The sequence below is a fragment of the Equus przewalskii genome, chromosome 28, assembly GCF_037783145.1.
Source record: "Equus przewalskii isolate Varuska chromosome 28, EquPr2, whole genome shotgun sequence".
Lineage (NCBI taxonomy): Eukaryota > Metazoa > Chordata > Mammalia > Perissodactyla > Equidae > Equus > Equus przewalskii.
Window position 1 is genome coordinate 5,847,374 of NC_091858.1, and position 16,886 is coordinate 5,864,259.

At 46.6% G+C, this 16,886-nt stretch overlaps 1 protein-coding gene across 5 annotated transcripts in view; it reads right to left on the bottom strand.

Moving 5' to 3' along the window:
- The window catches only part of PLEKHA2 (pleckstrin homology domain containing A2), a 70,401-nt gene that overhangs the window by 36,200 nt on the left and 17,315 nt on the right, over positions 1-16,886 (bottom strand). For all 5 annotated transcript variants that reach the window (XM_070598858.1, XM_070598857.1, XM_070598856.1 and 2 more), the window contains one exon: positions 8,189-8,352. In XM_070598858.1, the coding sequence (XP_070454959.1) occupies positions 8,189-8,329 (141 nt within the window). In that variant the 5' untranslated portion in view covers positions 8,330-8,352. The remainder of the gene's footprint in view (positions 1-8,188; positions 8,353-16,886) is intronic.

Consider the following 16,886-nt stretch of genomic DNA (forward strand, 5'->3'; position numbering starts at 1 on the left):
CTGCTCATTATCTAAGAGTTGATTACCAATGAAAGATAAATACAAGAGCAGGACCAGCAGGGTTACACTGAAAGAGGCCCTATATAGTTGCCCAAGCTGGGCAGGGCAGGAACTGGTCAAACTGGCTCTTGGGTGCCAAACTCCAAAAGACCAGGGATTCAGAGAGTAGAAAGGAGGAAGGAGAGATGCTGGTGCCCTCTTACCTTCTCTGTATCCCTCTGGGGAGCCTAGCGGACAGCAAGGAACACAGCAGGCAGTCAAAACCAGCTTGCTGGTTAACTAGTGGGAGGAGGGGAATGTACATGGAAATCCCACAGCTGGGGCATGAGCCACCATAGCTGCCCACAGGCAGAAACCACAGCTCAAACCACCAAAAGCCAAGGCCAGGCAGAGACTCTCAGAAAAGAAGGACTTGCCTAAGAAGAGCAGCATGATGGAAACGGAGGGGAGGGTGTAATTCCCTCTGTCCCACATTCCACAGCCCTTACCCGGGCATGAGAGAATAACCAAAAGGAAAGTAACCAAGCTATGCCCAGGCCTTAGGTGACCCAGACAGTGGCTGTACCTGCTGCTCTGGTATCTAACACACCCCCTCCCCTCCACCCTGTAGCTCCACTTCCTGATAGTAACTTGAGGAGAGGTGAAACGCCCATGCCTACTCTCCCCATTCTCCAGCTCAAAACATGCACTTAACCCTTCCCCTAATGAGAAGTGCGTTCTACATCGTAAATTGCTGCATTGCTGTAATGCTTTCATTCTCTTCTCTGATGTCCCTTTCTTGTTGACATATACCAGCACTGGCTTTAGCCGGGAGGGACTCCATGACGTAAGTCTCCTGGCCACCACATTCCCCAGCTCCTCTACCTCCTCTTCCAATCCTGGTGATAGTGACCTAAAGACATGGTCAAAGGCCTGGGCCTCTAGATAAGCCCCTGGACAGTTCAGGTTCCAAGATTCTAACTACTGGCCATCTAAACCTCAATAAGTCAATTCCTTCACCCCTTTCCTTAACTCAGCCTCCTCCACATTTGCCTCAAACTCAATTGTCATTTCCCTTCCACCCTCTAATTGGTTCCCTTCTCAACTTCCCCCTCTCTCTCAGCAGCTCCACCTTCTCTCCCCAGTCAACCAGGTATTAAACCTTTGACTATTCTCTTTCACCCTCTGATCAGAGAGCAAGCCCGTCATTTTCTTCCTTCATACGGCCTTTAAATCTTCCCTTTCCTCTCCATTCCCACCACACCACCACCGCAGACATATCAGGAAACTCTAGGACAAATTTCTGGCTGTCATCTCCACCTCCAGGCTCCCCCCACTTCCCCATCCATCCTGATGACACTGCCAGAACAAACTTTCTTAACAAGTAACATCTCTGTAGCACTTTAGAGTTTATCAAAGCACTTGACATGCATTACTGTTTAATGTGCACAGCAACTAGTCAGAAACAGAGATAATTCATCTCATTACCCCTATTTTGCAGATGAGGACAAGAGGCTCACAAAAACAGATGTTTTCCTAATGAATGTATTCATCAAGTTGTCCTATGCTCAGCTGAAATAATAAAAATGGGCTCTGAAGCAAAATCTAATATGCAGCCCTGCTTGCAAACATATAATTGCCTGCTTTGCCTTAGAGACATTTTAACACTAAAGTGGCATTCTTTTGTATATAAGTGGATACATAAATATATAAAAAAGATATATATCCTAGATGTACTAAATGAATGCTGAAGGTTAAAATGTAAAGCAAAACATAACAATATAACCAAAGATGAATTTTAAGAAAACTTAAACAGGCGTCACCATGGTTCTGTGTTAGTAAGACGTCTGCTGAGTTTCACAGCTTCTCTCTCTCTAGTGGCTTGGACTTTAACACCGAGGAGTGCTAACTCTTAACATGACTGTCCCATGTCATGGCCGCTTAGTTTTTACTTCTTTTTAAATTAGACAAAGTATATCTTGTTATAAAAACAAGAATTGTTTAAAAAAATAAGACTACTACAGAAAACACATAAAACAAAATTACACTTACAGTATTTTTTTAACTCTCAAAAAGTCCATGTATAATTTTAATTCTAAAAACACTAATTTCATAATTTACCCTTGGCAGAATTTGCATTTTGGTGAAAGTACAGATCTGTCGCTTGAAATCTTCTTTTGAGATTTTTTTTCCCCAATGGAATTCTGCATTCTTACTCTAACACACTATGGACAAAAGCATGCCAGAAATTCCTCTTAACTCTTGAAATCGTGTGTCCACATGGATAGTTAATATACCAATTACACAAAATCCATGAATTAAAAATACCTTGCCCAAACAATTGCTGAAGATTTGAAAGTTATCTTGATGCTTCTATATCCAGAGAATATCTCTGGAGAGACACACAAGAAACTAGTAATACTGGTTGCCTCTGGCTAGGGGAATATGTGGCTGGGGGACTGGAATGGGAAGGAGAAAGTTGTCACCACATCAGCTTTCCCACATTTTGAATTTTGTACCATGTGCACGCATTGGCCATTTTTTAAAGAAAGTTATCTTACTGCTTCTTGGCATTTTGACAAGCTGAAGCATATTACACAAAAATCTTTTAAATATTGTTGGATTTCAGCCAAATTTTTCTCAAGGAGTCTTCTGGTACAGAAAATGTAATTTTTTTAAAAAACACCAATTTTCACTTAGTCTTTAAGACAAAACTATTGTCCACTATACATTATGCATTAATATAATTTCCTACCACTCTTCTGTATTCTTTCTACTACAACGCAGCCAAATATCCATCTTTTGGTCAACATAGCTAAAGCTCTGCCTCTTTTAATGGAAAGAACTGCTTTCAACTTATTTAAAAAAAAAAAAAAAAAGCAAAAATGGAAGGGCCCAAAGTTTGCCGAGAGAGGCAGAGATACAACCTTTTTGGATATTATGTTCCATGATTCACATCATGGTCTTTGGAAAGTAAAAACATCTGAGTGTTTTTTGGCAAAAGAAAGAAAATACATTTTACAGAGTAAATTTGACAAGAACAACAATCTAGTGCAACACTGTTTTCATGCTTCTCTTTATCCTTTGTTCAAAGCTATATAATTCAGCTGTGCAATTACTTAGCCAACTGGGCATGAGAAGGGTGGAACTGAGCGTTGCTGTGCAACTGAGACATAGTTACTCGTAGGTCACAGCAATAATGTAGAGCAGCCTATTAAGGAACTTCATCTCCTCTCTCATGATAGGGACCAACGTCAAATTAAGATACAAGTGCTGGTGCCATAATATCAGAGTAATATTTTAAGGGAAATCCAGCCAATGTTTGTTTCTATTCAAGAATTATTTGTGTGCTTGATGTTGCCAGCATATTGATTTTTAAATGCATCAGCCATATCAGTGGCCATAATCAATAATTTTGAAATTTTCCATTTATAGGGGTCCTTTATAGATAATGGGTTTCAGCCTATATCAGTTTGTGTGACCACCACCCGTATTATAAACCTTTATTCCTTACTTTACCACATCGACTCTAAATTCTGTCAGGCATTCAAGGCTGGACCTGGTCTACACATGCTGACCCTAACACGCAGCTATGATACACCCCGTGGGCAGACACTGTCGCCAGCCTCCTAACTCTGTCGCTGTTTGGCTGTGCTCACAATGGTGGCTCCTGCAGCTCTGCTTCCGAGGGCTGCCTCCAGGCTATGGGAGCCGTGTGCCCACATTTGTAGAGCTGGAACCGCGACCGTCCAGCAGGGCATGCAGAAGCCCCGCTCCCTCGGGACAACTCTTTGGCCTAACTTACTGCGAACCACTGAGCATCAGGCTAAGCATACCTTTTGCAGACTTCTCCTGAGCTCACACCCTCTTCTGGCTTCCTCCCCTTCCCTGTCCTGCTTCCTAGGCTCTTGACAGTCTCAGGGGAACATTTCCTTCATAAAGAACTTGCCACAGATCTTGTCTTGGGGTCTTCTGGGAAACCCGGCTGTAAACACCCTCTAACCGGGTAAGCTCCCTTCCCTCCCCGGTGCTGCCTCTGCCTCACAATGACCGCTGGTTCCCTCGCTTAGAATGCCCTCCTCTTCCCCTTCTCTCTGCTTAGGACGGGGTGCGTAACAATCAAATAAGCTATTGTGCGTGAAAACACTCCAAAAGCCGTGAGGTGCTCTATAAATGTGCATCACTTGTAGTAATAATTGCTCTAATCTCACCCATCCTTCCAGATCTGGATCTAGCACCATCCCCTCTATGAAGGGGTGCCTTGCAGCCCTCCGGGCCACATTTTTATTTAACCATCTGCTTCCCCAGCTACAGTGTACACTCCACAAAGGCAAAGGCTTGGTGGTGTTCTCTGTTGTGGCCTCAGCATCTAGACTGGCGTCTGGCACACAGGGCACGTTTAGCAAATCTGTGTTAAATAACTGCTGACCTCCAGGATCTTGCTCTGTTCTTCCCCCTTCACGAAATGAAGGGCTATGGCCATGGGAAGGATCAGCTCAAGTGCCCACAGCCCAGGGAGGACAAACGACGCGCCTGACATACAAAACCGCAGCGTGGTGAAGCCAGGATCTGACCCTTGATCTCTTGTCTCTCAGGCCTGAAAACTTTCCAGCTGAGTCTCCACCCCCAGGCCCTACATCTTCCCTGGATGGGCAGCAGCAGGGGAAACTATGACCTCTTCTCCTTCAACCAAACTGTTGGCATCTGGGCCGTTCAACTGAATGAGACGCTGTCTTGTCATAAAGGTAGTCTGGGATTTTTAGCACCATAGTTTTGTGTGTGTTGTTTTCATCTCCCCAACTAAACCTGAAGCTTCCTGGTGTAAAGACCTCCCCGACTTCACCTCCACATCGTTTACAGAACTTTGCGCAGGGCTGCGCACAAATAGCAGCAGGAGGAAGGAAGCGGACAGAGGTGAAGTGTACAGACTCCACAGTCAGACAGACCTGGCTCCAACTCCAGCTCTGTACTCACCACCTGGGCAACCCTGAACAAGTCGCTGAACTTCTCTGCACCTTGCTGAGTACCGCAAGAGTGCTAACAGTCCCTGAGTCCCAGGATTATCGAGAGGACCTAATGAGGCAACATACGTAAAGCCTTTCACACAACGGCTGGTATAAGGCAACCACTCAGCAAGGATAACCTGCACTTAGTGATAATAGTAGTAACGGGTAGTAAAGACAGGTTCCACAAACACCAACTACCAAGGGGCTTGAACAGGCAAAGATCAGAGACCTGGGTTCAGAAAATCCCCTGCTTATTAATGCCTATGAAATAACTAAGATATCATATCAAGTGTCTCCTTTTCCCCATAAAAGTAAGATGTTCAGGGACCAAACAGTTCCCCGTGCCTTTCTCCATAGGGACAGACCAAAAACCCCCTATGTGCTCGTGGGGATCACCTCTCACCCATCTTCTCCTGACTCCCGGCACGCTGCTTTGCCCCACTCTGCAGGGCTTCCCTTCAGTTTAGGCCAGGACAGCGGTGTGGGACACTGCATTTCATAAAGGCCTCCTTTCTGACAGCCTCCTTACCTGGCCCTCTTTAGAATGTTAATTTATTCAGTCGATGAGCACACATTTCACAAATGCTGGACATTATGGATCAAAAGCTAAACCAGATGTGCTCCCTGGCCTCCAGGATCTCCCAGCCCTGAGAGTCCTCTGGCTTTTCTTTCTTAATCAGAGACAACCTTTGAAGGCTTCCCTTCCTCTCAAGCAACATTAAGATGACTGCCTCATTATCAGCAATAACAGCAGGGGAACTGGAGTCAGACTGCCAGGGTTAGAACCCTGGCTCTGCCACTTTCTTATTATGTAACCAGGACAAACTTCCTCCCTCTCTGCCTCACCCACCTGACCTATAGAACGAGGATAATAATACCCACCAATAAGATTTGTCCTCAGAATGAAATGAAAACCCAGTGAAGTCTTTAGAACAGTGCTTGGCATCTGGCAATAAATGTTTGCTAATAGTATTTTACAACTTAGAAAAATCTCCACTCTTAAATCTAGAATGGCTGTTTGGCCATTAACATAACAAAGAGCTAAGCCAACAACTGAAGAAGTAAAATGTTCTGAACTATTGCTATGTCACAGCAAGACGCTCCTTTTTTAGGCATATGCTGAGCCAGCTGAAATCTCTACTTCCAGGGAAAGTGTAAAGAACCTCCAGCAGGGGCCACAAGTTCTATTTGGTAACTCAGACTCAAAGAAAGCTCCAGCACAAGGAGCAGCCTGAGAGCTCAGCTGGCAGGGAAGCGCAGGAGGCTGCCCCGGGCAGGGTGGGACCTGCTGCAGAGGCTGACCCCAGAGATCTCAGTAAGGGCGCCCGAGGCCCAGCATCCCAGGTTAGTGCAGGTTCTGGAACCAAGGGACAGTCAAATCAGAGGGCAGGACAGAGCAAGGGAAGTCCTGACAACTGGCAACATTACCGAGATGGTAACGATGTGGTCCTGGGTGACATGTCACTGACAGCAAGACTCTCAGCCTATGGCCCAGGGTACGAAGGAGGGTCCAGCTCTCAGGGAGGAGGCTGGCAACAGAGATGCAGGATTCCCCAAGCAAGTGAGTCTGGGGTAAGAACGGTCCTAGTAGGAAGCCTGGTCCCAAGCAGGTAAGCCAGGATGAAATCCACTCGAATTACCTGAACTAATATGGCTGATGAGCGGGAGAAGTTACACAAAGGGAGAAAAAGGAAAAGGGAATGATAAGACCCAAAGGCCACAAGTCGCCTGAGACTTATCCCAGGCAGGCCAGAAGCCAAGGCTACTGGCAACGAAGACTTGATTCCAGGCTCCTCCACCAGCGTGGAAGTGGCACCTTTCACAGTGGATCTGTTGACCCAGTTGTGGACACCTGTGCAGAAAGGCAAAGGCAGGAAAATGACACAGCAGGGCCCAAAGGCAAACCCAAGACCAAAACATTGTAAGAAGTAAGCATTCCGGACTAAGGCAGGGGTGTGAGTGTCGGTACGTAGCTCTCATTCTGCATGCTCAGCACTGTCAATGTAAGTATTCAACAGCAGGGTTATCAGGAATGCGGGGTGAAACAGGGGGCACAGTTCTATTTTGAGTTAAGCCTTTCCTGGAGAACGCAATTAGTGGCAGCTGACCTAAGTATGTTTTCTGTATCGATAGCGTTTTCTCTCAGCCATCAAACCCAGAGGATGAATGCCAAAGGCCTCTAGAGGGTTAGTCCCTGGTTAACGACCTAACGACTCACAAGACTTTTCCACTTCACATCCTAAAGCACAAATCCATCCCCCAACACTCAGACATTCCTCTTCCCAAGTCTCTGGACCAGAGCTGGATTTCAGCCCCACACCCACCCTGCCCCAAAATGGCTGTGACCCACGATCTTGCTGTTGAGAGGCCATGCCAGTCTTTGGGGCCTCCTTCCACAGACTGCTTCAGGGCAGTGGAAAGAAATGAGCCAACACCACACACAGTGCCAGAAAAAAAGACAAGATCCCAAGTCAGGGGGAGAGCAACTTTTTCCAGGACCAGTGACGACGCCAGGGACTCCCAGGCACAGTAATAAAACTTTGGGGGCCCCCATCTTTGTGCCTGACTGCCACAAAATGCTATGCAAGTCACCTAATTCTCGCGGTGTGCTTGCCAAAGGCAATTCCAACGTCGGAGACTCAGTTCTTTCTCCATCTGTAGCATGAGGAAGCAAAACTAGGTGACTTCCAAGGTCAACTCCAAACCAGGATTCCGATTCTCTGATGCAAGAGACCAAGGAAGGTCAACACTCGTCCAGTCAGGGAACCAGGTCACATTCTCTGCTGGGGAGGGGCCCCAGACTGGAAGAGCAGGAGTGGCCATGAGGCCACAGCCCTACCAACAGAGGTGAGAGGAGGCAAGCCAGGCCTGGGAGACCTGACCTCGCCTGGCCGGCCTCTGCCTGACTTTTGCAAGTGTTAAATTCCTGAGCGTGAGAAAAGACACCAGATCCCCAGGGTCAGGAGAGATGAGCTTCTTTCTCCTCAAGCTAAGATCTGGGATGGCTTCCTGTGCGTGTGTGACTGTGCGCTTGTGTACGTGTGTGCACGTGCGTATGCGTTACGGGTTTTTTCCCTCCTTACCGACCAGCAGACTGGTGCTGCCCGTGAGAGATGAAGCCCTTGAGGCTAAGCCCATGTGCATTCCTGCCGGGCAACGATGGGCAGCCGGCCGCCCTGCCACCTTCCCACGTGGCCTCTCACCTGGGGGTTGTCCATGTACCAGAGAAGGCAGTTGGCCTGGGTGTCCAGAATAAAGTACCTCCGCAGAAACTTGCCGCTGTTCTCATTCTCCTCGATGTCCAGAAACCCACAGATTCGGTTCTGCCGATCCACATAAGGCATTCCTGGGCTCTGCTCACATCACCCTGCACAGCAGGAGGGGGGAGACATTGGTGAGGTGGGGGAAGCGGGCCGGGCTCAGGACCTGTCAGAACCTCACTTTGTCATGATTCACCTCTGCGAGGAGCGAGGCCGGCACTCTCTCCATCAGCTTCCTTCCCCAGGGCACCCAACATTCCACCCCAACCAGACCCTGGAATCCTCCATCAATTCCATTCTGTAAGCAGTCATCAAAAACCACTAACACGTATTAAACGACCTTTCCTGAGGCTCCACTGTGTGCCACGCAGAGCGTCAGGCAACTTTACATACACAGAGGATGTGAGCCTAGGCTTTGGGTCAGGGGCCTGGGTTCAAATTCCAGTTTGGGCCACTTACTAATTGTGTGACTACAAACTGTCTCATCCTTCCGTGCCTCAGTTTCTGCATCTGTAAAATGGGGATAACAACAGTACCTAACCCTCACAAGATTCTGGTGAGAATTAAGTGCTTGGCACATGCAGTAGGTATTATTATTACTCTTCACAAAAGCCTTGTAAAGTAGACCATGACCTAATTTTATACATAAAGAAACTATCTCAGAAAGGATTTAAGCTCCAGTTTAAAGATGAGCATTTTCCACCACAGTTACACCCAACCTGGATGCCCAATATTGTGGTCCCACAGGTGTCAGAAAACACCACACGACATTCGGACTTTCAAGGACAAACAACACCCACCACTGGCCCTGCTTTACTGTGGCCCAAGTCCATCATGGCCCTCAGTCCACAGCTAAGCAAAAGCGTGAGACAGCTGGCTTAGAGCCATTCCCCGCACCACAACCCTGGGTCAGCAAGTAAGCTACCGAGATGCCACACCCGCAGCCTTCCAGGCCGGGGGCAGGAGCAAGTCACACATTCCCAGGGGATTAGGCTGATTCTAAAGGTGGGGGGGGGGAGACTGGTGGTGTGGTCTGTCCTCTCCTACCCCCACAAGGGGCCCTGCAGTGTTGAGAAGCTGTCTCAAGAAAAACGTGACCCCCTCCCTCACCCACCACACACAGAGAAGGATATCAGGGAACGGTGAATCTCTTGATTCCGAGTAAGGTCAGGCCAGAATCCAAACAGGGACAGATGACTCAGAAGGGAGACGGGTCAGGGGATCTCACAGCTACTTGCTGGGTAACGATGGGGGACAAAGAGTAAAGAAGCAGGCAGGGAAACAGCACAAAGGTGGAAGACTACAGCTGAAGAGGAAGAAAACGGAGCAGAAGCAAGAGAGAGGAGGTGAGAAAAAGATAAAACGCGGAAAGAGGAGGTTTAAGAAGATGGCAGAGGAGAAGCAAGTGGCAGTACAGGGAAGCAGCGGGCAACGGTGGGAGCAGAGGGGAGAAACGCCGGGCGCATAGCAGCATCATGGCAGCCAGATGCCCTACTGCTCGGCGCCTTCCCTGCCTAAGCTGCCAGTGAGCTCCAGTTCCACAGCAGGGCAAGCGTGAGTTCAGGAGAGGGAAAGAGACGGGCTGGAGCCAAGAGTGAGGAACAAACACCATGGGAGGAACTTTAAGTCTCCTCGCAGACACTGGGTCAGAGATGGGAAGGCAAGAGGCCTGGTGTTGGCTGGGGAGGGAGCATATCCCTGAGAAAGGATGCAGCTTCCCCTCCAGGCAATCAGAAGTCCCATGGAGAAAAGCTGGGTCAGACTTACAGGGAGAGGACACAGCTGTCTGGCTGGGATGAGGGAGCTCACCCACCCCTAGGAAAACTCAAGTTCCCTTGACGCCAGCTCAGGCACTGGAAACAGAATTTCTAGGGGCTTCAGGGCTGGTGCCCCTCCTGGGACATCTCTAAGACAAAGCTTACGAACTGCATGGGATAACAGAGCCAACTGTCTCCAGGCTCCTTTGGAAGCATGGCATCCAGATTCATGCTGGCTTTCCAGTGTTCCCTGCTCAGCCTACAGGATTAATCATGCCTTTTTCTCAAGTCAGAGACTGGAGAAGCCGCTCTTTCTGAAATCCCCCAAAAGTCTACTTTTATTGAGGGGGCTTCCCATTCGCATGGATCCATGGGTGGGAGAGGACCCTCGTGTACCAAAAGAAAGGGAATAAAAGCAAGAATTCTGGTTCCAACAGTTCCTAACTGTGGTTCTCTCCCCAGCAAAAATCTGCTCAGTTGTCCTGAGAAGCAGCTGAGTCACAGAGCTCACCAAGAATGTGGGAGGTTGGGGGAAGGCTCGGCTGCAGGAGAACCGAGCATCACAGGGAAATGTGCTTATAACCAGCCGACCACAGCAGAGGGAGGTACTCAAAAGATGGTACACAAAACACAAACCTGAGCTCCCAAGCCCCAATCCTGCGACAGTTCATTCTGATCCCATGTGTGTATCCCTTGTCACAACAGCTGCTAAGATTTGGTAGAGAGAGTCTGGCACTCCCCAGCCCCCAATCCCCCTCTCCCTGCATCTTCAACCTGTCACCATCATCTTCCAAGTCTCTGCTGCCTCCTCCTTTTGTTCCCAGAGAGGCCCCCAATCCAGTTAACACTGCAACCCCATGCCCAGCCCCAACAACAGGGCAGGGAGGGAGAAAAGGGAAGAGCTAGCAAGTCGTGCTTACGGGGAGGGAAAAAACACCTTGATGCACACATAGTGTCACCCCAAAATTCCCCTAGCAAGACCAAGGCAAAGCTTTCAACTCTTACAAGCTATATAGTTTTAGCCATTTTCTGACTCTCTAAAATCACCTGTTGTCTTAAATTTCTTGTTAAACTGAGTTCCCCAGTGTAAAACTATTGGGTGGAGTGCGACATTGGGCAGTTTGTCCCACAACTTGCTCCTCACCCCATGTCCTGAGCCCCACACCCTGGTAATGATTCTCCCTCCCTCTCCCAGGACAATGTGCAGAGTGTCCTCACTGGCTGAGAGCACTGGATAGCCCTCTCTCGGGCTGGCTCCTTCACCTTTGCTCTAATATCATAGCAAAATCACCCAGCCAATAGCTTCTTAGCCTTCACAACACATGGATGACAAAGAGCACAGAATATTTGTGTAGGAAGGGACCTCGGCCACCCCACTCAGCATCCTATCTTGCCAAACCATCCCAAACCTCCCTAGTGTTTTCCGTTTTTAGTGCAAAAATCACAATATAACAATGTTTGCATTTAAAAAAAATCACGATAGGCAACTGTTTTCACTTTTGCATGCTTTTTCATGCCCCTGTCCACATAATTGGCCTTTTTAAAATTCTAAACTATATCAAAAACATGTTCCATGTTGCTACAGTCTTTATAATCATTGTTTTTAATGATTGCATAATGTTTCTGGACCAGATTTACTATAATTTACTTAACCATTTCTCTATGATTAGACAGTTAGATTACATCCAATTTTTCTAATGCTAAAATTCATATTTTCATGCTTTGTTTCTTCTTTTACACGGAACCAGCAAAAAGTCCAAGTAATAACATGACTAGATCATAGGTTATGATCTTTGACAATTCTTGAGGGCTATTACAAAATTGCTTTCTAAAAATATTTCATCTGTTTACATTGCAGTCAGCAATATATTGTTACCATCGCTATAATCTCATATACATTGAATGTTCTCATTATTTTAAACTGTTGCTAGTTTTAAATATATAATGATGCTCAGTGAGGCTGAACATATTTTCATGTTTGTTTCCTGCTTCATCAGCCTTCCCAGACTTTGTTAAATGCAAATCAAAATTATGTGTACACGCAATCAATTGCCTCCCCCCACATACACGCCAAACCAAACCAAACCAAACCAAAACATGATCTCACATAATACAAATAACTAATGTATTTTAATAAAAATTAAAATAGAAAAGAAGGAAGTTCTATATGATCTAGATTTCTTCAGTATATAAGCTCCTAGGTATGTGCTGCAAATGAAAAAATGTTAAATAATTTATTGTAAAAGTGAAACTTCAGAAAGAAAACGAATTTGCACAAAGTTACTCATTGATCAGTAGCAGGAAATGGGTTAAATGTCGATTAAACCAAGGATCCTGGCCAACATTGGCCAGTTGACCAGATGAACCTCAAGAGAAAACAGAGTCAATGGCTGTCTCTCTTAGAATGAGATGAGGGGCACTGGGAGACATCTCTGGCCAAAATATCTCCTCTACTGCCTATTTCAATGCCTTAGGTTCCATCACTGGAGGAGATTCAAGCCAAGAATAAAACCGTCCCTTAGAAATTGAGGCAACTGACATCTTTATCAGGCTCATTCACATACAAGAGACAGCTGGGACCAAGACTCTAAGAAAACAAAACATGCCCCAATGGAAGACAGAGGTACCAGAGGGGCTAAAACGTAAAGAGAAGACTGCCGCTTGAAACAAATGTTTCAGTGTCATCTACCTGAAAAAATTTCCTAGAATTCTTTACACCTGGGACAGGAGTGTGAAGCTTTCTGGAAAGAAATCTCTGGCAATACGTAACAAGAGAGCTAAAAATGTTCATACTCTTTGACCCAGTAATTCTACTTCTAGGATTCCATCCAAGTAAATAAACAAAGATGCAAACAAAGATTAAAATAAAAAGATGGCAACTCCAATAGAATTTATAATAACAAAAAGTTGGAAATGCCCTGAATGTCCCAATGATTAGGGAATAATTAAATTATGGGACATTCATATAAGGAAATGTTACACAATCACTGAAAACTATGTTTTCAAGTGATTTTAAATGAATTAGGGAGAAACCATATCATGATAAGTTGTTTAAAGATATAATATGATCTCAACCTCTAAATATTATTTTTGTATTTCTATATCTGGATAGAAAAAGACTGACATACAAAGACCAAAATATTAGCAGTTATTATCTATGGGTTATGGGTAAATTTTATTTACTTCTCTATATTTCCCGTATTCTCCAAATTTCCTACAGGGGATGTGTGTTACTTTATTTAGTAGGGAGGAAAGCACTGCTATCTCTAGCATATAAATTTTGAAGCTGAGAATATATTTCTCAATTCTCCGGAGTCCACAAACAAGCAAAACCTTGCCTAAATTATAGTTCTCTTGGGACTTTTTTGGTGTTTCAAAGTCTTAAATCTAATAAAGCAATATCCCACCCATCAAAATTGCCCAAGAGCCAGGTACCTACCCAGAGGGTCTTGGCAACCTCTAATCTAGCTGGGTTTCTTACTTCCTATTGCAACATCCTCTTAGAGAGGCTTATTTCTTCCCCTGCGGGTTTGGTTCCTTACTCTCTGGTCTTCATAGAAGATCTCTGTCCTTGGGGCTAAGGGAATATTCACACCCAGGCTGATGCCTCTATTCCTCTACTGCCCAGCGCTCTGGGAAAAGGAAGCAGAGACCCCGACAGAGACACCCAGTAGAATTTTCCTTCTTGAAACTTGGAAGATGGGGTTGACATTTTTAAATAAATGGCTGGATAGATGAATGAAGAGATGGATAAATATAGATTTTTTCCAAAAAGAAAAGCTATAGAGCTATTAAGGCATGAAAGCAGTGGCTTGCTGTTTTGGACGTCTTATTTTAAGACCACTAATGTAGTTTGGAGATGCAGGAAAGAATAGAGTGAAAGAAAGGAGATTCATCTGCCTGACGGCTCTGACACTTCTGAGGTAAATAAAAACGAGAGAAAGTGACAACAGAGATAAAGCTTAAATGGTGTTGGCCCCATTATGAAATAATCCACCATAACCACCGATATCTCAAAAATGAAAAAGAAATTAATTCATTTTTTAGATTTGGAAATTTTTCTTTCACATTTATTTGTGTTGGCAGGATGTAACTTCAGGAATTTTGCTTCAGAAACAGTCAGGAAGGCACGTCTTGACACGTAGTGGAGCAGGCAATAAGTGCATCTCCTGTCTCGTTACCCTCCTAGGGTGGGAGCTGGAGATGGCAGCATTGGTGGTGAGCGAGAGGGATACCAACAGGAAACTGCTAAACTTCTACAGGAGAAAGTTTATCGGGAAATGACATCAGAGGTCTCCGAGAGGACTGTAATACAGCAGACAGGAACTGGGGTGTGGAGCTTAAGAGCAGTCACAACTCTTGCTAGATATGCATAGGCCATATGAAAAGAGAGTTCACCCGTGTTTAAGTCTGCAGTGTACATCAGTGTGCATTGTGCAGCCTCAGCAATGCCCAGGGCCTAGTAAAAACCACAATAACAACAAACAGCAGTACAGCTCTTTCAGAACACATCCCTGAGAGGTGGCCAAGAGGATAACTTAGGAAGTGCGGGAGCATCTATTTCCTACCGTTATAATATCACTACATTTTGAAACTGTCATAAGAGCGAATTCCAAATAGCGTAAGGCAGGAGAATAATGGGACAGGGAAGGGAATGTACCGAGAACACGTTCCCAGCGGAAGTGCAGGGTGAGGAATGCAAACATGTGCAGGAACAGGGAGGCTAAGAAAAGGGGCCCAGCTGACACACAGCCCAGTCCCCAGTGGACCCGAGAACTCTGAGTGGAGGGCAAGAGACACTCAAGAAGGAATTTTTAAGGGAAAAAATAGTGGGGAAAAGGCAGGAGTAAGTGAACGTTGACACCACCGCAACAACGCTGCCAAACACAACAAAATACGTTAAACACTCATGACTGTCTCAGCAGCCTCCTCTGTGTTCAGAGAAAGTGTGCTCATTGGAGCCGACAGGAGACAAAGGCCTGCCTGTGGCTCAAGGCTCCTTAGACCACCTCCACCAGAGAGCTTACCAGTGTAGGCGAGCAGCCACAACTGGTTTATAAATAGCCCATAAAAACTGAGATCTCCAACTTTCAGAACCGTGCAAGTCCCGGCAGTCAGAAGACACAATGAATTCAGTTTCACGGTAGGGCTTCCTAACCACAGCCACATAGGAGACCTGGAGCTACAATCTTCGTTTAAAACTTGACCGTGCCACCCACTAAAACACGGGCAGTAGGAGAATAAAAAGAAAATGTCATTTTTTCTCCTATGTACCAGGCTCTTGCGAAGTGCCGGGCAAAGTGTAGATGGCCTATGTGTATCTGGCTAACGGCGAGTGCTCCCATGTCTGGATTCAGGGAAAGAGCAGGGGCTGGGTGTGGCAAGGAGGACATGCAGGTGACAGGGATCCATGAGGGCATCTGACGAAACCCTGGCAAGAAGATGACCATGGAAAAGGGTGGGCTGATTCCAGTTGCCACCGAGGCAGCAGAGTGAAGTGAAAACGGCACAGGGTTCAGAGTCACGCAGACTCTTCTGAACTCTCCTGGGCCTATTTCCTCCTTCGCAAAATGGAGGGAATCACTGTACCTATTTCAAAGGTTGCTGTGCTGATTAAATGAAATAATGTGTGAAAAGCACTTCACAGTAGGTCTGGTAAAGGGTGAACACTGGGCAAATGTGTTGCTAAGATATGTGTGTGTGTGTGTGTCTGTGTGTGTGTGAAGCGCCTCACAAGGAGTACAAGATCACCATTACTACCACAAAGCAGCTGCTTGACCCAGGGCAGGCAGCGCCACGGGCCGTGTCTACCCCGCAAATATCAGTCAGCTAATATCAATAGAAGGGCCACGACCCTGAGATCCCTCACAAGGAAAGGCATAAGCTTCCTGTACCCTTCCTGCTACTCCAAGAACCATCATATTTTATGTCTCTCAAATTGTCCAAGAGGTTAAAAAAACCAAGAGATCCACAGACTCCATCTTGGCCAGGCTCTGCAGAGAGTGAACAGAACCCAGGCACGCCTATCAGGCTCCAGGGAAGGGACTCTGGAGCTGTGTCCTGCTCCGCCCCCACCACCTTGCAAGTAGATGGCCAAATCTGAGTCCCAGCTGATGGCACAGTGAGCCCCAGCCTTTGCACGTTAACTGCACTGTTTCTCAAGCGTGTAAGGACAAGAAGACCTGGCTTCCCACCCTCTTTATCTCAGCAGGCCGGCCTCTCGGGGCAGAAAGGCGCACCACAGGCCCAAAGCTGAAAGCCTTTTGCCCACACCGGGCAGTGTCAGGAGCTCCGCCCCAGCAGGGCTGGGACCTCCAGAGTGAGAAAGCCCAATGCAACCTTTAAGCCTCTGCAAGTCACTTCAGTCAACTGGGCTTCAGGGCAGAGAAGGACTTTCAGCAGGAAGGTAAGTCATAAAGCCTAACAGGTTGAATGGGCTTAACAGTAGGAGCCAGAGGAGGTGAGAGCAGAGCAACCCAAGATTCGGAATAAAGGTCAGTGGGGTCTTCCAATTATACCCCACCAAGCACAGGCCTTCTCAGAACGGGAAGGCAGGGACCCCAGCCCTCCCACCTCTCAGCCACCCTATCTCCCTGCCCTGTCCAATTCCCTGTCTCAATAATGGGCTTATATTGGGCAGGGCTAGGATTCTTCTCTTCCCATAGGCTGTCCCACTATAATATTTGCTCTGCTTCCTTCCTTTCCAAAGCCTAACAGATTAGATTGCCCAAGTCCTACCCAGCTCACAAAGGCAGACGGAAAACTGAAAGTAAGGCAACCCAACTGCTCCTGGTGGGAAGACAGAAGAGGCAGGGCACCCAGTGTCCCAGCACCCAGGCCCTCTTTTCCAAGCTCTAGGACTGTATCAGCCAGAATAAGCAGTG